This window comes from Carlito syrichta, unplaced genomic scaffold, assembly GCF_000164805.1.
Source record: "Carlito syrichta isolate Samal-C Ts95f unplaced genomic scaffold, Tarsius_syrichta-2.0.1 Scaffold312225, whole genome shotgun sequence".
NCBI classification, from domain to species: domain Eukaryota; kingdom Metazoa; phylum Chordata; class Mammalia; order Primates; family Tarsiidae; genus Carlito; species Carlito syrichta.
Window position 1 is genome coordinate 197,219 of NW_007256321.1, and position 23,249 is coordinate 220,467.

Below are 23,249 nucleotides of genomic sequence, written 5' to 3' on the forward strand. Positions count from 1 at the left end.
TGGCCACTGCACTCCAGTCTGGGCGACGGAGTGAGACTCCAACTCAAAAAATAAAAAATATAAAAAATATAGTAAACCGATTATAGGATATTTTAACCACTCTCTGAATTTTTAAAAAATGTTTGTAATTTATGATTAACTATAATGTTGAGCTATATCGAGCTGTGCCTTCATTCAGCCCTTAGTTTTCACTTGCCAGTTTACAGATGAACCAGGTTCTACTCAACTACAGCCTTAAAATAGCTATCATTTTGTTTCTTAATAATTTCTACCTTAGCTTCTGGGCATTTTCTTTCTGGCTTTTTGATTATGGTTATTTCCTCTTCCTTCTGTTGGATGTCAGAGATTGTAAGATAGGTCATCTCTAGCCACTGCCCTCTTCTGGAGCAGACAATAAGGGTGCCCCACTCATCCTCTCTCCCTCTGGGATCTGGGGTCCCAGTCTGAAGCAGAGGGAAGGAAGGAACTGGAGGCTGCCTGCAGGAGACACCATTTCAAGGACAAATAGGAATTATTCAAGCAAAGGGAAGGGAGGGAATTTCAGGCTAATTCTTAGAGTATTAGAACAAGTCAGCCTTTGCCTTCCTGACCCCTTATTTGTGTGCCTGCAATAATGGGAATTCATGAGAATGAGAAAGGTAAAGAGGAACAGTACTGACCTGAAATGTGTAGTGGAGGCTCCGCTTTTGCCCCTGTCTGCTTTGCTAGAGTCAGCATTAACTGTGAGTAAAAGTTGACCATGGGTGCGTATCTAAAACACCGAGGGTGAGGTGCTTTAGAGTTGTTGAAAAAGGATAGATAATTCTTAGTCAGGATTGTGGTAAGGGCTAATTTTACCTCCCCACAAAATCCTCCATGCATAGTCTCTGCCGTGTCCCCCGAATGTACGAAGCACAATGCAGAGGGCATCTTTTCCTGCCGTGGATTGCAGCTAAACGGTGCACCTTTGCTTTCCAGCTGTGTCGACTGTACAAGTTTATTGAGCAGAAGGGAGATTTGCAAGATCTAATGCCAACAATAAATTCACTAACAAAACAGAAAACAGGTGTTGCCCAGTTGGTGAAGTATGGCTTAAAAGACCTAGAGGAGGTTGTTGGACTGTTGAAGAAGCTTGGCATCAAGTTACAGGTTTGGCAACTGTTTGATACCAACGGTGCAGATGTGTAACAATAATAGCACAAGGGGGAGATGGGCTTCATGTCAGTAATGCTAGTCAGTGTTTTATTCTTCCAGTAAAACTCTGCTTCCTACATTTTGGAGCATTTGATATCTAGTGATAATTTTGGCTTAAATCAGGATTTCTTTGTATGCGTCACTATTCCAATTATGCAGCAATTCTTATTGTGTTAGCCTTAGAGAGGTGGTCCTTCTTGAAGAGAGCAGGGTTCTCTTGTTTGTCAGGCTATAATTAAACAGATTAAAAGATTTGTGCCAGATCTTACTGAATATTTTGTTTATGCTAAATAGATTGTCCTGATGCTGCTTATGTGAAGCAGCGTCTTCAGCATTGCATTTCACATTCTAAAATTCAAACTCTTGATACCTTTGTGTGGCATTTCACTTTACAGGTCTTGATCAATTTGGGTTTGGTTTACAAGGTACAGCAGCACAACGGAATCATCTTCCAGTTTGTGGCATTCATCAGACGAAGGCAGAGGGCTGTACCTGAAATCCTTGCAGCTGGTGGCAGATATGACCTGCTGGTGAGGGCTTACCCTTTTTTTTTTTTTGTTCTTTGTCCTGACTTAGTTTTAGTTCTTCCTCAAGAAATTATTTTGAAGTTTTTCAAATCAACACAAAAAAATTAAACCGATAATTTAATTGAATACCTCTTTCTTTCATCTAGGAATAGAAATGTAATGTGAGCAACATTTATAATTTTTTAAACAACAACCAAGAGGTCTCATATGTCCTTTATCCTGTATCCTTTAATGATTATGCCTTGCGTAACTATGGCAGAATATTAAGACCAGAAGAGTGACATTGGTGCAATGTATAGGCATAGTTCAGTGCCATTTTATCATTTGTAGATTCCTGTAAGCACCACAATCAAGATACAGTACTGTTTCATCTCTGCAAAGATCTAAAGTATCAACATTTTATTAGTTAAGATGAAGTGTAGAAATCTTACCTCCCTGTATATCTCTTTACCCCATGTCCCATTTATATAAAATAATTGTCCTAAGTATTTCCTCTGCATACATTGAGATCCACACCAAACAGAGTTAAACTTTTTCTTTGATTAATGTAATTTAGAAAAGTCAGTAGGAGAAGAAAGTCTGTTGTATTTACCCCAAACTTCTGGTTTCTGATGAGAAATCTACTGTTACTTGAATTACTTTTTCCCTGTATGGAAGTTATTTTTCACGTGATGCTTTCAAGATTTTTTTTCTTTGTCTTTAGTTTCAAATTAAACCATGGTGTAACTTGGCATGAATTTGTTTGAGTTTGTCCTGTTTGAGTTTTGTTTAGCTTATGTCTTTTGTCAGTTTGAGGGATTTGTCAGGCATTGTTGCTCTGAAATTTTTTTTCATTCTCACTTTCTTTTTCGTCTCCTTATGTGACCCCAAAGACACAAATGTCTCTGAGGTTTTGAGACATTTTGCTTTATAGTCTATTTTCTCTGTGTTATTCAGATTGAGTAGTTCCTGTTGTTTTATTTCAGTTTTGCTAATTCTTTCCTCTGTCATCTCCATTCTGCTGTTTTTTAATCTTTTACTTTGTTGCTGATACTTCATTATTTTAAATTTGTTTCAAGTCTGTTCATAATGCTTGTTGAGGCATTTTATGGTGGTTGCTTTAAAATCCTTCTCAGACAATTCCAACATCTGTTGATTGTCTTTCTCATAAAATTTAAGATCTCCTTGGTTCTTGGTATGCTGTGTGATTTTCAGTCACTTCCTGGACATTTTGAGTATTAAGTTATGAGATTCTGGAGCTTATCTAGATCTTGTTTTAGCAGGCCTCCTCTGATACTACACCCATATGGGCAGGGGTGCCACCTTGTTGCTGTCAGGTGGGGGGTGAAACTGCAGACCCCTCTCATGTCCTCCTTCAACACTCCCAGGGTGGGAGAGGTGCCTTGTTACTGCTTCCCGCAGGCCTCCACTGATACCGTGGTGGGGGAATTGAGAGACTAGCAGTAGGCCTTGTTTCTGCTGAACAGTGGCAAAAATTCCACTCAACCCTCTCTGGCACAACATTCCCCTTGGCCTTAGTGGGAAGGGATGCTTTGTTACTGCTTAGAAGAGGATGGAAGTCCAGGATCCTGGGGATCTGGCCTCCATTGGCACTGTTGAGGGAGGGTGTTCGTGGGCATTCCCCCAAGCAGATGTAAAAATCCTGGCTCTCCACTTGCCCTTGTCTGAGACCACCCTGCTGGGGCTTGGTGGAGGGTGTTTTCTACATTTGGGAGGGGGTGAATGCCTGGGCTCCCCACTTAGACTTTCCTTTTGGTGTGGGGATGGACCTGTGCTTATTTTCCATGACTTTTGGCTGGAGCAGCGTGGTTATTGTCTACAAGTCTTGTTTTGCTGGATTGCCCCTCTCTGTCTTGCTGGGTTGCCCCTCTCTTGGTCTTTTGGTTAGAGAGAGCAGATTTTTCTTGGGGCTTTTGTGTTTGTTCCTTTTGGCATTTCTGGGTTGTCAATTTCTCCACACCTAATCCAGGATATGAGGCAAAACACAAACCCCGGGAACTTACCAGGTGTCACTTCTCAGACCCTTGAGTCCCTTGCTAGTCTGCCTTCTCTCAACCGTCAGAGTCTTCTTATGTTTGTTTTATATATAATGTTCAGGGTTTTTAGCTGTACTTAGCAGGAGGAGTATGGGGAAGTATATGCTCCTATTCTATCTTTATCCAGAACTTACATACGTAATTTTAAATTGTTTGGATATATTAAGTAAATAAAAAGAGACAGATGGGATTAAGTTTAATAGTATATTTTATTTAACCGAGTGTATCCAAAATTCTATTTCAACATGTACTCAAGCTTCTAAATATTATTAGTGAGCAGTTTTTCATTGTTTTTTCACTTTAAGTCTTTGCAACCAGTATGTATTTTACATGTACAGCACATGTTAGTTCAGTTTAGCCATACTTCAAATGCTCACTAACCACATAATAACAGACCTAAATGCAACATTTTAAAATTTTGTTTAATTTGCATGTGTGCTTGCACACACGTACATACACACTTCTTTTTGTTGAACCCTTGAATGATAAATTGGTGACAGAATGCTCATGATTTCTTCATTGCTTTCCCCCTAAACATAGTTTCTTCCCTGTTTCATAGCCAGAATTATTTGTGTCTCTCCACAGATTCCCCAGTTTAGAGGACCACAGGCTCTGGGGCCAGTTCCCACCGCCATTGGAGTCAGCATAGCTATAGACAAGATATCAGCTGCTGTTCTCAACATGGAGGAACCTGTGAGTTCTGGCTTTGCTTTCCAGCGTGCATTGAAATGTCTTTCATTTCTAAAAGTAGAATTTGCCCTTTGCAGTCATTTACTTGGAGCCCTAGACATGGCAGCTGTAGACTGAGAGATTGGGAACTTATCTTGAATATGGTAGACAAGCCTATGACTTGGCGTCAATCCCTGTATTTCAGTCCTTATCCTCTATTCTGTAGCTGAATGACCTCTTAGACCATTCATTCATCATTTCCTAGCCTTACTTTGCTTATCTGTAATGCACCATATAAATGGCTTTTTTTTTCTTGAGTCAGAATCTCACTCTGTCGCCCATGCTGGAGTGCAGTGGCACACTCATGGCTACCACAGCCTTGACCTGCTGGGCTCAGGCGATCCCTCTGCCTCAGTCTTCCAAGTAGAGCTACAGGCATGCGCCACCACACCTGGCTAGTTTTTGATTTATTGTAGAGACAGGTCTTGCCAAATTGCCCAGGCTTGTCTTGAATCCCTGAGCTCAGGTATTCCTCTCGCCTCTGCCTCTCACAGTACTGGATTACAGGCATGAGCCACTGCACCTGGCTAGAAATGGCTGTTTTTCCCCTTGTGTTTCAGGCAAGATTAATTTTCCCAGGGGAAAAGAATATTTTCCTGATGGCTAAGGGTTGTTAAAAAATAATTTCTATTTTAAAAGACTAATAAGAGTTTGTGTCTTTTTTTTTTATGATTCCATTTTGAAGCAGAGATTTCTACATACTATGTTGCTGTTCAAGGTTTCAAGAATGCCTGTCTTCCCATGAGTGCTGCCTCTTTCCAGAGGCTGGTCCTGCTTCCACACCTGCAGTCTTGCTCCTCTAAGTATAACTACTCTGTTTCTAACCTAGGTTACAATAAGCTCTTGTGACCTCCTGGTTGTAAGTGTTGGCCAGATGTCCATGTCCAGGGCCATCAACCTAACCCAGAAACTCTGGACAGCAGGAATCACAGCAGAAATCATGTACGACTGGTCACAGGTAATGGGAGAAAAAGCACCTGTGAGTGAAGTGCAGATAACAGTGGCTTCTGTGACAGATATCCTCTGCACCTCTAGGCTCTGTTAGGCTCTGTTAATCTCTGAGTTGTGTTGTGTCCTCTGTTAGTTTTGATTACTACAGCAACAAATCATCATAAGCTTAGTGGCTTAAAACAATACATGTTTATGGAAGTCAGAAGTCCAAAAGCAGTTTCACTGGGTTAAAATCAAGTATCAGCAGAGATGGTTCCTTCTGGAAGCTCTAGAAGAGAATCTATCCTTGCCTTTTCCAGCTCCCAGAGGCCTCCTGCATTCCTTGGCTCATGGCCTCTTCCTCCGTCATCATAGTGGTGTGTTGGCCATCTTCTCTACTCTGATGCTGATTTGCTTTCAGCTTCAATTCTGCTTTTCACCTTCCACTATTTCTTGTTTCTTTTGCCCTCAAAGAATTTTTCACTGTGTGTGTGTGTGTGTGTGTGATTTTGTGTAATTTTTAGCATCTTTCATTAAGACTTGAATCTTTTGAAAACCTCTTACTGTTGATTGACTGCTCCTGACCTCTTAGAACAATCGTGAAAGTAAGGAAGGCAAAAGAGGCCTTGTTCCTTCTTTGAATTCTATGCTTTTTCTTAATATTTATAACCTCTGACATCAGCATGTTTAGTAATTCACTTTGAGAATCTGATTGAAAACAGTATTTCCATTCTCCTTAATTACTTGAAGCTGCTCCAGGTGTTCTGTGTTTATTTTATATACTGTGTTTATTTGTTTCAGTCCCAAGAGGAATTACAAGAGTACTGCAGACATCATGAAATCACCTACGTGGCTCTTGTCTCCGATAAAGAAGGAAACCATGTCAAGGTAAAGACTTAGGAAATATTTCACAGTTCAGCAATGAGATTTCCCAAACTGAATATTACCTATGGAACACACACCTTCTCACTGAGACCTTGGCCTTGTATGAGTGGAAATCCATTACTTCTATTCTCACTTTGAGTTTGTGGACTTCTTACTGAAGAAAGTGTCCAAAATAAGGAAGAGAAAATCCATCTGAGCACCTTCCTTAGAGCTTTAAAAAAAAAACAAAAAACTATGACTATAGTGTGGGGTTTTTTTGTTGTTTTGTTTTGTTTCGAACTTTTCTCCTCTTGTTCTTTTTTTCCATCTAAGAAAAGAAGAATAAGTAGAGCTGAAACCTACTGACTGGCATATCCTACGCTGCTTCCTAACCAATTTTACTGTATTGTATTTAACAAAAAAATACTCATAAATATACCACCTCATAACCATTTATTTTTAAAGGGAAGATATCATTTTTTCTTTTTCTTTTTTGACTTGGAGTCTCACTCTGTCGCCCAGACTGGAGTGCAGTGGCCGCTCCTGGCCACCGCAGCCTCGACCTGTTGGGCTCCAGTGATCCTTCCACCTCAGCCTTCCAAGTAGCTGGAACTACAGGCGCGCACTACCATGCCCGGCTAATTTTTTATTTATTGTAGAGATGAGGTCTCGCCAAGTTGCCCAGGCAGGTCTCGAACCTGCCGGTTCAGGCAATCCACTCATCTCAGCCTCCCAAAGTGCGAGATTACAGGCTGAGCCACCGAGCCCGGCTGATATCATTTTTTCAGCTATTTTTCTCTTATATCTTTGTCTGGTTTTGATATATGGATCAATGTTGACCACAAAATGGGTTGGGCAAGATTTTGTGTACAATTGGTATTGGAATTCCAACCTCAGATATTTGGTAGAATTCATCAGTAAAGCCATATGGGCCTAGATGTAGAGCTATTCTGACTTCCTCTTTCTTCTAGAGTAAGCTTTTGTATCTAGTGTATCTCACCCAGAATTTTTCCATTTCATCTAAGTTTTCAAGTATTCCCTTGTTATTTTTTCACTACCTCTAGGATCTGTAATGATGTTCCCTCTTTCAATCCTAATACTGGTTAATTTTCATCTTCCCTGTTTTTTTTCCTAATCAGTCTGGCTAGAGGTTGATGACTTCTATTTGTCTTTTCAGAGAACCAGTTTTTGGTGTCATTGATTTTTCCCCTTTTTTTGTTGTTCATATGTTTTCTGTTGTATTGATCTCTATACCTCTCTTTACTGTTGTCTTTCTTCTGCTTATATTAGATTTAGTTTCTTCTTTTTCTCTTTTTTTAAGTAAAACTTTAGATCAGCAATTGACACACTACAGGCTGGGCCAAATTCAACCTATAGCCTGTTTTTCCATTTCTTTCTTCACCATGGCTATTGTTTCTCTAACATCCTTTAAAAGAGTTATAGTGGTTGTTTTAAGGTACTTGTTTTTGTATGACCTGTAAGTTAAAAATTCTTTTTACATTCTATTTTTTTAAGTGCCGTTCTTCTATTTATTTTCCATTTGTTTCATTGTTTTTTTGTTTGTTTTCCATTTTTTCTCTTTGATGCCTTCTTTTGGATTGTGTATTTTTTAAATTATTCCATTTGTATCTTTACTATTGGTGTATTGACTATAACTGTTCTTGGTGGAATTTTTTTAGGGGCTTCTCAAGACTCATCTTTGCATTCTACTTTCACAAAATGTTGTACTCCTTCACATATAGCATAAGAGCCTTAATGACAGAATACTTCCATTTCTTGCCCTCATCCTTTGTGCTATTGTTGCAAAATACTTTTTGTGTTTTATAAACCCCATAATACATGATTAATACTTCTTTTTTAACTAGTCAATTATCTCTTTAAAAGGTTTTTTAAAATGATGAGGAAAGTGTCTGTTATACTTACCCACATTGTTACCATTTCTGGTACAATTTATTCCTTTGTGTTGGTTTCATTCTGATTATCATTTTCCTTCTGCCCAAAGGACTTCACTTTAATATTCCTATTGTGCAGACTTGCTGGTAATGAATTATCTCTCAGCTGTTATTGATCTGAAAAAGTATTCATTTCACCTTGATTTTTGAAAAATATTTTTGCTAGGTATAGAATTCAAGATTGACATTTGTTTTTCTTTTTGCACACTGAGGATGTTTTTGTTTTTGTTTTTGTTTTGTCTTCTGGTATGATTTCTGTCAAAGTCTGTTTTGATCCTCTGTGTGTAATGGATCTTTTTATGTTTATCACTGGTTTTCTACAATTTGTTTATAATCTGCCTCAGTGTAGTTCTTTTTTATTTTCTTTTTAAAGATAGAGTCTCATTCTGAATCCCAGGCTGGAGTGCAGTGGTGTGATTATAGGTCTCTGCAGCCTGAAACTGGGGCTCAAGTGGTCCTTCTGCCTCAAGCTTCTGTGTAGCTAGAGCTACAAGTGTGCACCACCACACCTGGCTTCAGTGTAGTATTCTTATATTCCTAATACTTGGTATTCATGGAATGTCTTTAAACTGTAGGTTTATAGTTTTTATCAAATTTGGAAAATTTTCAGAATTTACTTCTTCATCCATTTTTAGGCCTTTCATTTTTCCTTCTGTGACTCTGATTACAGTATGCTAATCATTTGTTACAGCCCCACAGCTCACAGAGGTTCTGTTTATTGGTTTTTGTTGTTTTTTTTCTTCTCTGCTTTATTCTGGATAGTTTGCTGTTCTTTTCTTCTGCAATATCTAATCTGCTATTAATCCCATACAGTGCATTTTATATTTCAGATACTATGTTTTTTTATCTGTACAAGTTACATTTGTGTCTTTTTATGTCTTCCATTTCTTACTTCACCATGGTTATTGTTTCTCTCACATCCTTTAAAAGAGTTATAGTGGTTGTTTTAAGGTACTTGTCTACTGATTCTGTCATCTCTGACATGTCTGTGTCTGTGTCTATGTCTATCTATTGATATTTCTCCTGGTTTTGAGTCGTATTTTCCTATCACTTTGCATGCCCAGTAACTTTTTATTGTTTGTCAGACATTATGCATTTTACATTGTTGGGTGCTGAATTTTCTTATGTTAGGTTTTATGCTGAGATGTAGGTAAGATATTTGCATTCTGCTTGATCCTTCCCAGACTTGATTTTAAGCTTGATAGGGCAGGTCTAGCGCAGCCTGCAGTCTAGGGCTAATTTAGCCACACTACTAGGGCAATACCTTTGAAAGAGTCTGCCTAAAGTCCTTTGTATCATAAGACCTTTTCAACTGTTCTGCACTGTGAGTTCCAGAAATCATTATGTCTTCTCATTTCTAGTGGTTGTTTCCCAAGCCTCAGATAGTTTCCTCTCACCCACGCACAGATCAGTACTCAGCCAAAGTTGTGAGTGGACTCCTATGCATAGCGTCAGAAGTCTTTATTTCTCTGTGAATGTGTAGTTCTCTCCTCTTCAGTCCTCTGCCCCATAATCTGTAGCCATCCTGCCCTACCTGAACTCCAGTCTATCTCCTAAACTCAGCAAGACTCCTGAGCTCCCCCTTCCTATTTTGGTTCCCCTTCCCTGCATGGAAGCCCGGAGTCTTCCTCAATACAGTATACTAGAACACTCGCTGGCCTCACTCTGTTTCCCTTCCATCAGGAATAATAGTCTTCTACTGCTTGTTTTCCAGTGTCTGAAAACCACTGTTTATGTTTTATTTGGTTTTCTAGTTGTTTAAGGCAGGAGGATAATTCTCAGAGCAGCTAATTCTTTGTGGGCAGATTTGGAAGTCCCCACTATTGGTCTGCTTGTTAGTCACAAATTCATAAATGAACAGAAATCCCATGAGTCAAACCTCTCCCAGAGCAGTGATTGCTCTGCAATATTGCCAAAAGATGACCATCTAGCCTTGCTGGATATTTCCAGTGGTGTAATACACTGCTATAATTATTAGCAAATTTTAAAAACTTGTATCAGAATTTGCTTCCCAAAATTTACACTCATTGGTCCTTGTTCTGCACTCTAGAATAGTCAAGATAACAAGTCTAATTTTTCCTCCTTCTTTGAAATAAATGTTAGGGGACAGCTAATGTCACTGTAAGTGTCTTCTTTTCTGGTTTAACAGTCTAGTTACTTAAGCCATTCCAGATAACATGGTTTCCAAATCCTTGACCCTTCTAGTTCGACCATCTACAATCCAGACACCATACTTCTATTACAGCCTATGAATGAACTAACTCTTAGTAACCAAGTGGCTCTTTTGTCTCCTACTGAACTTACCATCATCTAAAATCCATTGGCTTTTCCATAGTTAACACCATGTCTGGCTGACCTTTATAAGGAAGGCTTTAATTACAGAACTTTGTATTGATCTTGTTCAATGTGACCTTTTCAGTACATCATTCCAGCCTGTCAAGCTCTTTTGAATCTTGCTTTTGCTTCTGTTAATGGTGGGTCAGTAGCATCATTGTCCAATTTGAAAGGCAACACATCACTTCATTTATCCGTTCAGCAAATGTATTTTAAGTATTTACAATGTGAAGGATTGAATTTAGGGACATAAAGGATACAGAGACATTTAAGCCACAGGCCTGACTGCTTGTTGTCCAGTGTCTGAAAACCATTGTTTATATGCTGTATTTGGTTTCAAGGATCCTGTCATCTGGTAGGGAACATAAGATCATTTGTGCATGGTCATGAGCTAGGAAATACTAAATGCCATTAGAATCCTACAGATAAAGTTCCCTAAGGATTCCTCAGCCTTGGAGATTACATCAGAGACAACAAGGGGAAGTCTTCAGGGCAGTGGTGCGATTTATGCTGGTCCCAAGGATGGGTAGGATATAAACATGTGCTGAAGGGGCCTTAAGCAAAGGGAATGACAAAGACATTAGGAGTTCTTTTAGTAGTTGTCTCAAAGATAGAGGCCAGCAGAGAACCATTCTGGTACTACCCTGAATAGTTTATTTGGGGTGAAACAGAAGGATTATAAAAAACACTTCAACAGGTGAGAATGGTTGTAGCTAGATCACAGAAAGCCTAAATGCTAACCAAGAAATTTAGACTTTATTTAGCAGCTAATGGAGAACCCCCAAATGTTTTGGACAGAAGAGGACAACTGAGTTATATTTGATAAAAAATTAATCTGCAGGGATGTGTAGCACAGTATAGAGTGAGGAAAAATGGATGATGGGATAGCGGTGTGAAGAATATCAGACAAGCCCAGGCAAGCTCAGGTGCTGGCCATGGGAATGAAGATGAGAGAGGAAGTGCAGGAAAAGCAGGATGATGGGATGTGGGTTTATAAAGGAGAGGGAGAAGTTTTAGGTAATGCTGAGACCTAAGATACTTGGGTGGCTGACCAGAGGATGTTTAAAGGGGAAGAATATGTGAATGAATCAAACGAAATGGGAGCTGGTTCCTCTTGGCCCCTTTTTAAAAATTCTATCTGCAATAAACTAGTCCAGATCAGGGCTTCTCAACAGCAGTGCTTTTCACATTTTGGGCCAGATAATTATTTGTTGGAGGGTGCTACCCCTGCACATTGTTTAGCAGCATCTCTGGCCTCTACCCACTAGATACTACCAGTTTCATTCTCCACAGTTGTGACCTCCAAAAACATCTCTACACATTGCCAAATGTCCCCTGGAGAGCAAAATTTCCCTTGGTTAAGAACCACTGGCCTAAACTATTGATTGAGTAGTCTTATTATGGTACTATGAGCCCACCTTCTGCTTCAGAAACTTCCAAATGATGAATCTTCTTCATTCTTTTGAAGGTTAAGTCTTTCGAGAAGGAAAGGCAAACAGAGAAGCGTGTGTTGGAGTCTGATCTTGTGGACCATGTTGTACAGAAACTGAGGACTAAAGTCAGTGATGACAAGAATATCAGGTAACTTAGTAAACAAAAGCCTAGAAAACTGACTGTGATTACCTATATGGAACCTAGATAAATTTATTTTAAAAGTCAATTTGATCCTTTTGGAAATAAAGATAGGTCAGGATTACTTTTAATGAACCATTCCATTGCTTCTGAATAACTCAATCAGCAGTTTAATTATATAACCCCTTTGTATACGACTAATCATATCTTACTTTCAACATTTGTTCCCTGTAACACTTCCAAGAATATTTTATCATTCTGAAAGCCCTAAGGAGCCAAAATCTATCTGCCATTATCTTATTCAGTCTGTTAATCAGTGAATTTCAATAGTATTCTGTCTGCGTACTTTGAAAAATAAAATATGTTCTGGGAAAAGATCTCATATACTCATGGGAGTATCAGCCATCTGGATAGGAATTTAGCAAAGTGAGTTAAAAGCCTTAAAACTAAAAATTTTTTAAAATTGACCCAGCAATTCTACTTTCAAGAATTTATAATAAAAATTATCCCAAAGATGTCTATCAAAGCGTCATTTGTAATAGCAGTTCTCAAACTTTTTTAAAGTCTCAGAACCCATTTAAATCCTTAAAAATTATTTGAGGACCCCACATAACTTTTGTTTATGTGGGTTATAGCTATCAGTATATTCTATGTTAGAAATTGAAATTTAAACATTTTTAAAATATTTGTTCATTTTAAAATAACAATAACTGCATTACATGTTAACCTTACATGTTAACATTACATGTTTTTTAATTAGAAAACAACTGTATCTTCTTCTTTTTTTTTTTTTGAGTAGGAGTCTTACTCTGTCACCCAGGCTGGAGTGCAGTGATATGCTCATGGCCACCCCAGCATCGACCTGCTGGGCTCATGTGACCCTTCTGCCTCAGCCTTCCAAGCAGCTCGAAACACAGGCACATGCCACCACACCTGGCTAATTTTTGTTTTTTGATTTATTGTAGAGACAAGGTCTTGCCAAGCTGCCCAGGCTGGTCTTGAACCCCTGGACTCAGGCAATCCTCTCGCCTCCACCTCCCACAGTGCTGGCATTACAGGTGTAGCCACTGCACCCAACTGAAAACAACTATATTTTCTAAAACAAAATTAACGTAGTAAGAAAAGTAGTGTTGTTTGACATATCTGTTAATTTGTCTCTTTTTTCTCTCTTTAGTGCATTTTTTACGTTTTTATAATTTATGTTAATGCTTTAACAGAAGAAATAATTCTCATATCTGCTTCTATATTCAATCTGTTGTGATGTTACACATCAAGAAGTCTCTAGAAAACTCCATTGCATATTAGTAAGAGAATGAGAGTGAAAAGGACAATTAACATTTTAGGTGTATTATGAAAATAGTTTTGACCTTGCAAACCCCTTGAAAGTGATCTCCAAGGGTCCCTAGAATTGGTAGAAGACTGTTTGAATTATGACAACTCAGTGAAAGATTGTGCAGTCTTTTAAAGTGATGATTCTAATAAAGCTGAGTTTATTAACATGGCAGAGGTCCACAAGTAGAATGTAAATGTGATCCCATTTTGTTTTAACCAAAATATACAGTCTTCACATAGAAAAATGTCTAGAGGAATGTACCAAATTTTTTCATTGTAGTTCTTTCTGATAGTGGGATTACAAGGAATCTTACCTTTCTTCATTAAACCTTTCTATATATCTGCAACTCCTATATATGTGTTCATAATTAGAAAATACAGCACTCTCAAATTTCTTGGCTTACATCAGTGATTCTCAGCCAACAGTGATTTTGCTCCCCAGGGGATATCTGGCAATGCTTGGAGACATTTTTGGTTGTCACAACTGGGGAGTGCTACTAGCATTTAGTAGAGGCCAGGGATGCTGCTAACACATCTTGTAGTGTACAGGACTGACCCCTACTAACAAAAAATTATCTGACCCAAAATATCAGTAGTGCCAAGACTGAGAAATCCTGGTTTATAGAAAATAAACCTTCTCACTTTCTTTTTCCTCCCAGGCTCCTATCTCTTCCCACCTAGCTCTAATAAACTCACCATTAGGCTTTTCTGAGGGAATATAGTGTTCTTGAAGTCACCAGTATTAGAATTACAAATCCAAATCAAAGACAGAGGTTTAGAAGAGAAAACAAGAAATAGCCAACTAAATAATAGTGAGTGCAGGGGAACATTATCAAGACACCCAAAAGGCTAGATGGGATTTAGTTTTAGCAGAAAGGGTTCAAAGTCTTTTCTCCATGTGAATGATTATTTCCCTATTTTCCCAAGATAGAGTGCTGTTGTCTCTCTCAAAGGCTATAAATTAATTCACAGCATTTGAAAGAACATCTATTCACAGCTTTTGAAAGAATATCCTTATTTGCCAAATGTTCTGTGGGTGGTCGCCAAGGTTGCGGCCATAATTAAGGAGAAGCATGCTGTTGCTAATGTTTCCCTGTATTCTGAGGGGGTTGGAAAGAACACCCATTATATTTCATTGAAATCAGCTTCTTGTGTGGAGACAGAATTTCAAACCCAGCTGAATAAATCAAAATGTTTTCTTTAGGTATTTGTCAACTTATGTCTTATCCTTTATAATTTTGTACTTGCTCTTGACCAAAAACATAACTAAGTGAAATTTTTTTGTTGTGAGTTGTTTTTCCCCACTAATAACCAAAAGAAATATGTTTTTATATTTAATTTAAAAAGTGGCTCACTATATGTGTAGCTCACTGTAAGTTATTTGTGTTGCTTTTACCTTATTGACAATATTCTGATTATTTTTGTTTGCTTGTTTTTAGAGAAGCTTCCGATAATCTTGCAGTACAAAATCTGAAGGGGTCATGTTCTAATGCCTCAGGTATAATTACTAATTATAATGTGAACATAATAATGCTTGTATGTTTGCTCTAATCACTTTATGACTGTGGCTAACTGCTTGTGACATTGGAAATATATTTTTAAAGTAACACATATACAATAAATTGTACCATATGGAATTCATCCCTATGCTTTGAAACCCACATCCTAGAAAATGATAAAATGAATGGAATTTAATTGACTCTTCTGGTATATCTCTGTCTCTTATTTTACAAGTGATTTAATCTTTCTTTTATTCAGTTTATTGTATAGATGAAGCGTGGGTAATTTTCTTGGAAATTTTTCTCAAACGGAGGATAGAAAAAAAGTATTTTTAAATCCCTTGGAGAAAGACACTGTTCATTTTATTTCGTGAAAGCCAAGAGGGAACAGTGGTGATAGTTATACCTTTAGTTTCATCCCTCTATGAACCTTACTGAAAAAGAAGTGTTCCCATTAAGTCCATGAGAACGTATTTGACTTTTAACAGAATGACATCTTTCCCGTTCACTTCTATTAGCACTGACTTTGTGTCACCATCAGATTTCAAACACTTTGAGGAATTTAAAGACATATTAGAGTTTGGGAGCTATTAAGCTTTATTTTCTTGGGTTCATGAGGTTTTGGTGACTCATATTGCCTCCTCACACCTTTGTCACCCACCTGAGAAGCGTCAACACCACTGGGTGCTGGAGTTCTGGGCTCATTTCCTGGTCATGTGCAGGGGATTGCAGAGATAGAAAACAAGGCCCAGACATGATCTAACTCTTAGAGTCATGACAGGATGTCTGCTTAATAAACTCTGCCGTCTCTCTGTAGTATGTTATAGAAGTGGGATCAGATAAGGCCATAAATTCTGCAACTCTCTTTGTCTCAGGTTTGTTTGAAATCCACGGAGCAACAGTTGTTCCCATTGTGAGTGTTATAGCCCCGGAGAAGCTGTCAGCCAGCACTAGGAGGCGGTATGAAACTCAGGTACACTAGGACCAGGTTTCTTTGGCTTTCTAACATGAGCCACAAAAGAGAAATAAAATAGGAGAGGAAAGTAAGAAACATGGAATTTCTTGGAGATGTCTTTCTTCCCACTTTCCCTAATTTGGTAAATTTTATCAACACAAAGCATCTCTCTGGTGCCAGGATATGGCCCCATCTATTCCAGAGAGGCGTCCGTGTGCTCTGTGGGCATCTAGAAGCAGCTGTTGTCAGAATGATTACATCTAAACAAAAACTTTCTAGTCTGGCTCTAATGGCAGTCAGGGTTTGTTTTTGCTCTAAATAACAAAGTAGAAAATACTGATCACAAGAATGAAGGCAGGTCTCTCATTCCATACATGGTTTTGGCATCTGCTGTATGCCTGATAGTATGCTAAGGGCAATGTAAAATAAAACAGATATTAGCATAGTCCTCCAAGAGTTTATAACCTTAGAAACATAGGTATTATATAGTTAGAGAACAATAGAAGAAAATAATAGAACGCTGAGGTAAATATATTGAAGAGTGTTAGAGTATGCTGTAGACATGTGGGAAAGGGTGTGGAGAGTGCAGTCTTTATTTAGAAATATCATTAGACTGGGCGAGGCATGGTGGCGCATGCCTGCAATCCTAGCACTTCGGGAGGTTGAGGCAAGAGGATTGTCTGAGCTCAGGAATTCAAGACTTAACTGGGTAATATAGCAAGACCTCATCTCTACTCAGAAAAGTAGCCAGGCTGGTGGCGCACACCTGTAGTCCCAGATTCTTGGAAAGTTGAGGCGGAAGGATCCTCTGAGCCTAGCAGGTCAAGGCTGTGGTGGCAGTAATCATGCCACTGCACTCCAACCTGGGCAACAGAGACTCCAACTCCAAAAAAAAAAAAAAAAGAAAGAAATGCAATTTGACCGAAATATGAAAGATCAGGTACTTTGTATGTGTAAGCCCTCCTGCTGTTTCTCAGGATTCCCACCTTGCTACTTCCTCATCACCTACCGTATTTCAGTTTCATGTTCTCACTACTGTCACATTCCCCTTTTCCCAAATTTAGCTAAAATCTCTCTGCTTCCATATGCACTATTTTATTGCACCAAGTCTTTATTGGGTATCATTTAAAAATTAATTTTTTTGTAAAGACTATGTTTCCCAAGCTGGTCACGAACTCCTGGCCTCAAGCAATCCTCAGCCTTCTACAGTGCTGAGATTACAGGCGTGAGTCACTGTGCCTGGCCTCATTTCAAAATTATAAAGAAATAAGTGACAAGAATTATTAAACAAATGATCAAAATAGGTTATAAAAATCTCATTTCCCCTGAGATCATAATGACTAGACACCCCTCTTTCTGGGATGGATTTATAGCAAAATCTTTAGACACATTATTTGGTAATCCTTTTTTTTTCCTTTTCTTTTTTCTTTTTTTTTTTTGAGTCAGAGTCTCTGTCACCCAGGCTGGAGTACAGTGGCATGCTCATGGCCACCACAGCCTCGAACTGCTGGGCTCAGGCGATCCTTCCGCCTCAGCCTTCCAAGTAGCTGGAACCACAGGCATGTGTCATTACACCCAACTGATGTTTTAATTTATTATAGAGATAAGGTGTTGCCACATTGCTCAGGTTGGTCTCGAACCCCTGAGCTCAGGTAATCCTCTCACCTCCGCCTAAGTGCTGGGATTATAGGCGTGACTCACCACATCCAGCCTGGTAATCCTTTCTAGGCTTTGGTTTGTCACCTTGTAATTGTTTCCTGGAATAAGAAGTAAGATGGCAAGAAAGATGGCTTGGTTTAGCATGTTCTGAATTCCATTTTCTTCTTACTAGGTACAAACCCGACTTCAGACCTCCCTTGCCAATTTACATCAGAAAAGCAGTGAAATAGAAATTTTGGCTGTAAGTCTCTTTCTTTACCATTTTGAACATGGCTTCTGTTCATACTGTCAAAGTAGTTGTCTTGGAGTTCAGGGCTTTTTCGTTCAGTGTATTTGGAAGTAGGTCTTGTTGTCACTGATGTGAACCAGATGCAATCTGGACCTGTAAAGAACTGGAAGGAGAATTGAAGGCTTTTGTTTTTTTCCTCTTTCTTCCTCTGAAATACAGAGGGGGGACATGAAAACCAAAATCATCCTTTTTCTACATGTTTCAGGCCTTTATCTTGCCTTCCTCAGCCTACACAGAGTATGTGTCACCATGTCAAACCTTTAAGGGGATGAGGAGTACAGTTTCTACTGCTTGTTAGTTTACCAGTACCAAGATCTTATAATTGCACAGTTCATTAAGTCGGCGTTATAGCACCATAGCATCCCAGACTCTACCAACCCTATTCATATTACTCCATCCCAAGTGACACCATAGTCACAAGTCAATATCTGCTGCTTAGAGTTCCCTGAGAGATGATGTACATTTCTGTGTATTAACAGGTGGATCTACCCAAGGAAACAATCTTACAATTTTTATCACTAGAGGTAAGTAATATGAACTTTTCTGCACTGCAGCCTGTAAGATCCCAAATCTTTGCTGTTAGTTTGCCAAAGGAATATTGAAAATGGCATTAAATTTTCTTAGTGAGAATATTTTTCTGGTAGCTCCAGGAATTTAGTAACATTGTCCCTTTTTTTTTTTTTTTTTTTTTGAGTCGGAGTCTCACTCTTGTTGCCCAGGCTGGAGTGCAGTGGCACGCTCACAGCCACTGCAGCCTCGACCTGCTGGGCTTAAGCGATCCTTCCACCTCAGCCTTCCAAGTAACTGGAACTACACGTGCATGCCACTACACCCGGCTAGTTTTTGTGATTTATTGTAGAGGCAAGGTCTCACCAAGGTGCCCAGGCTGGTCTTGAACCCCTGGGCTCAGGCAATCCTCTCACCTCAGCCTCTCAAAGTCCTGGGATTACAGGCTGAGCCACCACGCCCGGCTAACATTGTTCCTTTTATGTGGCATATGTTTTTCTAAATCCTATGTTGAGGGACTCATACTTTTCTAGTGACTTGTTAAAATTTCAGAAACACATATCTTTATTTTTAAAAACATTGTGCTTTTACTACACGTCAGGGATTATAGAAGCCCTTATTATAAGCATTTTACAAATAGTTAACACATTTAATCATAACTCCAAGAGGTATGTACTGTTGCCATGCCCATTTTACAGATAAATGGGACCATTTTACAGAGCACAGAAGCAGAGAGATTAAATATCTTACCCAAGGTCACCCAGCTAGTAAGTAGCAGAGCCAAATTTGAACCTCAGCAGACTAGCAGAATCTGTGTTCTTAACCACTGTACTATGCTGTCACTTAAACCTTCATTCCAGCTAGGGAAGCTCATTTTGTACATTAGAACTATACAGAAAATCCTTCTGTAAAAATTAAGTAGATCCTTTTTTATGTTTTTTTTAAAACAGGTACATGCCTCTATCATCAATCTAAATAAGAACTTATAAAAATTCAAATAATTTCCTTTGCTATTAAGAATAATTAGCTATAGTCACAGCTATAGATGATTTTTCTACATGTCATATCAAAGAATACTTTGTCTATCCAGAGTATTTAGTCACAGATTAGATTAAAAATGAACTTTGCCCTAAACTAATATTTCATTTTCTGTTGCTCTCTTACAAATAAGCACATGCCATTACACTGCCAGGTCACTGATTTATGATTCTGTCAAATGGATACACATTGGAGATGATGTGTCCATTTTATAAAAAGTAAACAGTAGGCAGAAATAACTGGTCTAGAGTCACATCAGCACACCAGGCCTGGGGCATTGTTAATCAGGCTCCAACTAGGTAGTCTTGTTTTAAAGAAAATTGATGTTCCAAATGAATCCCAGTGGTCTCCTAACCACTTCTACAGTCTCCCTATAACTTGACTCTCCTGGCATACTCAAAGAGGGAATGGCACTGGAGTTTCATTAGTGACCCAGAAGAAAGCAGTTTGTAAACTTTAGTGCCCTGTAAAGTCTTATCTGTTTTTTCCTAGTGGGATGCTGACGAACAGGCATTTAACACAACTGTGAAGCAGCTGCTGTCACGCCTGCCAAAACAAAGATACCTCAAATTAGTCTGTGATGAAATCTATAACATCAAAGTAGAAAAAAAGTAAGTTATCACTTAGGCATAGCAGTTTTGTTAAAATTCAAGGAGGGGTTTCAGAGTGACACTATTTGATTCTCCTGTTGAGGTTTGATGACTGATAAGCTGTTGTTAGAACTCCAACTGGCAACCAGTATATTTTGCTTGGACTGCGAATCATGATCTTGTCAGTAACAAAACACAGTGGTCCTAGGAGTAGCTATCCCAAGTATGATTTTGTTTACCCAAACATACTTCTAGAAGTATATATGTTTTGGCCAGGTGTAGTAGTTCAAGCCTGTAACCCGAGCACTTTGGGAGGCCAAGGTGAGAGAATTGCCTGAACCCGCAGGTTCGAGACCAGCCTGGGCAACATGGTGAGACCTTGTCTCTACAATAACTAAAAAATCAGCCAGGCATGGTAGCGCATGCCTGTAGTTCTAGCTACTTGGAAGGCTGAGGCGGAAAGATCACCTGAGCCCAGTAGGTCGAGGCTGCGGTGGCTGTGGGTGACAGCCTGGGTGACAGTGAGACTCCTACTCAAAAAGAAAGTGTATTTTTTTAAATTTTTTGAGACAGGGTCTCAGTCTATTGCCCAGGATAGAGCACAGTGGCACAATCACAGGTCACCACAGTCTCTACCTCCTAGGCTCAGACAGTCCCTCCTCAGCCTCCCAAATAGCTGAGACTACAAGCATGCACCACCATGCCTGACTTGTTTTTTTTTATTTTTTATTTTTGTAGAGATGAGGTCTTGCTGTGTTGCCTGGGCTGGTCTTGAACTCCTGGGCTCAAGCATTCCTCCCTCCTCAGCCTCCAAAAGTGCTGGGATGACAGGTATGAGCCACTGCACCTGGCCTTAGAAGTATGTTTACATGGGAGAAAACTGACTGCTTTATGTTCTTATATCAAAATGCCAACCACTCATGCCGTCATCCACTTAAAAAGCAATGAGTAAGCCTGTGGGGAGGTGTTTAATGTATAACCTTACACTGCAGACCCTTGCCAGTAATACCTTCTGTAAAACCTATATAATCTTTTAGTGACTAGCCCCCTTTCCATCTAGTTTTTGACTAAGCAAAGCTCCTACACTTCAGTGTTCTAAAAAGTTATTAACTTTGTTCTTCACTCATTAAACTGAGTCTGTTCTTATAATTGACCTTTTCCTTTCTTTTGCAGGGTGTCTGTGCTATTTCTGTATAGCTACAGAGATGACTACTACAGAATCCTATTTTAACCCTAAAGAACTATCATTGCATTGTTCAGAGGACTATACTGAAATGAGATGTTGTACATTCATTGTAACTTTAAATTAACTTTACATTCTAAGGTGTCCTACAAAGTTGAGCTTTGTTGGTTTTTCATGTACCGTATATATTTTTTGGGATATAATAAATGCTTTCATATATCTGCTGCTTTTGAATTGCAAGTCTGTCAACACTAGAGGTTTTTATGGAGATGGAAAACTAGAAACAGCCTTTTTCTTCCTTTGGCTATAATGACTAAGCACGTGAAAATGTCCAAAGGGCATAAGGAAACCAAAAATCATGATTACCTTGGAATCTTTATTCTTGATGATGTGGTAATATTTCTCAGGTGGCTAAGCAAACTCTCATTTGGCTATGAAAACTAATTCAAACTTGCTAAAAGAACTCTGATGGAAGACTATCCATGAGATGACATGACTTTCATAAAACTGTCAGGTTTCAATTCCAGTAACCTGGAAGATAATGCTAAAACCTATTCATTAATCACTTCATTCCAGTATTAGTAGTTATTGCCAAAACTACTAACATGGGGTAGGAAAAGGAATAAATAAGAGACAGTCAGTGCTGATAAACAGTCATATTTAATGATACATTGTTCTTCACAGGGATGACTACAGAAACTTCTAATCTATAATCCAGGGCTATACAACCATGCAGCACAAACCAATGAGCCGGATATAAAATAAACTGGCTTCTTACCACCAACTACCTTATAAACACTGTAACCTTTCTTCTCTTCAAAATGACCCTAAATCTTACATGAAAACAGCTACTGCGGGGGAAGCAGAAACCTAGCTATGTAGCCAAAAGGAAAAATCAAAGGAAAAATAGCAATTCAGTGGTTAGTTGGTGAAACCAGGGAATGCGGTGCCCTTCACTGTGCTGGTTTGGTCTTCTTATTCTTGTTCTTTTTGTCCCTCTTCTTCAGACCATCCATATTAGCTCTCAGCAGGTTTGAATAAGCCTGAAAAACACAAAGCAGGAAGAGGTGCAAATTGGTGGAGCAGTTGCCATATTTCCATTACAGTTTTAGGGCAGCCACAATTAGAAAGCCTGCCTGATAAAAAAAAATAGCACCATGTGACACTTGTACTGGAAAATGGTGTGTGAAACGCTGTCATATTATATAGCAGCTTCTGCAACACAGAGAGCTGCAAGTTTTACTTTTTCTAAAGGGAAAACTGCAGGCAACTTCTTGTTCAACTCTACTACAGGTAGAGTATATCTGAAGCCTAAGACCACAAAATCTAGCTAACAAATTGGGTAGGAAGATAATATTGTGTTAAAATTCACAGCTGCTTTTATTTGAAAGATACTTGTAAAACTTATCACCAGGGAGAGCAGTGAAGTCAGACATCAATCTTACCCAGCATTCACGATGATGCTGACACTTGCCCTGAGAAGGGGTGGGGGACATAGGGAACACCAGAAACTCACCATCTGAAACTTATTCACTTCTTTGGAGCTCACCTAGAAAAGAACAGAAAAAGAGGTCACCCCATGATCCATATAGATGGCCTCTGCTTCACCCCAGATGGTATCTCCAAAGCCTCATGAAGACAACGCCCTTTTCTGTATAATACTTCTTCCCAACTTTAGGGGTCATAATACACTAACTGCAATTTTTCTACTCTACTTTCCTCTGCCCAGAGAACAAGCAAAGTAGCTCTGCACCTTTTTCCACATGAGAATTAAACCAAGATGTCAGAGGAAGCGGGCTCCTAAAGAAGCTATGTTTCCCACTTCTTGAAACTCCTTACACAGGTGGCACTGAGTTTTCTCTCTGAGTCCTAAGAGATGTCAAAGGACTTCTCCAGGCGGGCTCAGTGGCTCAGCCTATAATCCCAGCACTTTGGGAGGCCGAGGTGAGTGGATTGCCTGAGCCTGCGGGTTCGAGATCCGCCCGGGCAACTTGGTGAGACCTCATCTCTACAATAAATCAGAAATTAGCCGGGTGTGGTAGCGCATGCCTGTAGTTCCAGCTACTTGGAAGGCTGAGGC

General features: G+C 39.2%; 2 protein-coding genes across 2 annotated transcripts in view; one reads left to right on the plus strand and one right to left on the minus strand.

Moving 5' to 3' along the window:
- Positions 1-21,388, plus strand: part of EIF2AK4 (eukaryotic translation initiation factor 2 alpha kinase 4) — a 122,335-nt gene extending 100,947 nt beyond the window's left edge. The window contains exons 29-40 of the mRNA XM_021718487.1: positions 958-1,128; positions 1,569-1,703; positions 4,322-4,429; positions 5,295-5,423; positions 6,197-6,283; positions 12,014-12,126; positions 14,889-14,947; positions 15,824-15,921; positions 17,735-17,803; positions 18,331-18,375; positions 19,889-20,007; positions 21,160-21,388. Of these exons, the coding sequence (XP_021574162.1) occupies positions 958-1,128; positions 1,569-1,703; positions 4,322-4,429; positions 5,295-5,423; positions 6,197-6,283; positions 12,014-12,126; positions 14,889-14,947; positions 15,824-15,921; positions 17,735-17,803; positions 18,331-18,375; positions 19,889-20,007; positions 21,160-21,217 (1,191 nt within the window). The 3' untranslated portion in view covers positions 21,218-21,388. The remainder of the gene's footprint in view (positions 1-957; positions 1,129-1,568; positions 1,704-4,321; positions 4,430-5,294; positions 5,424-6,196; positions 6,284-12,013; positions 12,127-14,888; positions 14,948-15,823; positions 15,922-17,734; positions 17,804-18,330; positions 18,376-19,888; positions 20,008-21,159) is intronic.
- Positions 21,389-21,810: 422 nt separating this feature from the next.
- SRP14 (signal recognition particle 14) overlaps positions 21,811-23,249 on the minus strand; it is a 3,564-nt gene continuing 2,125 nt past the window's right edge. Inside the window, exons 4-5 of the mRNA XM_008069838.2 lie at positions 22,686-22,718; positions 21,811-22,212 (exon numbers count right to left, since the gene is read on the minus strand). Coding sequence (XP_008068029.1) covers positions 22,123-22,212; positions 22,686-22,718 — 123 coding nt within the window. The 3' untranslated portion in view covers positions 21,811-22,122. The remainder of the gene's footprint in view (positions 22,213-22,685; positions 22,719-23,249) is intronic.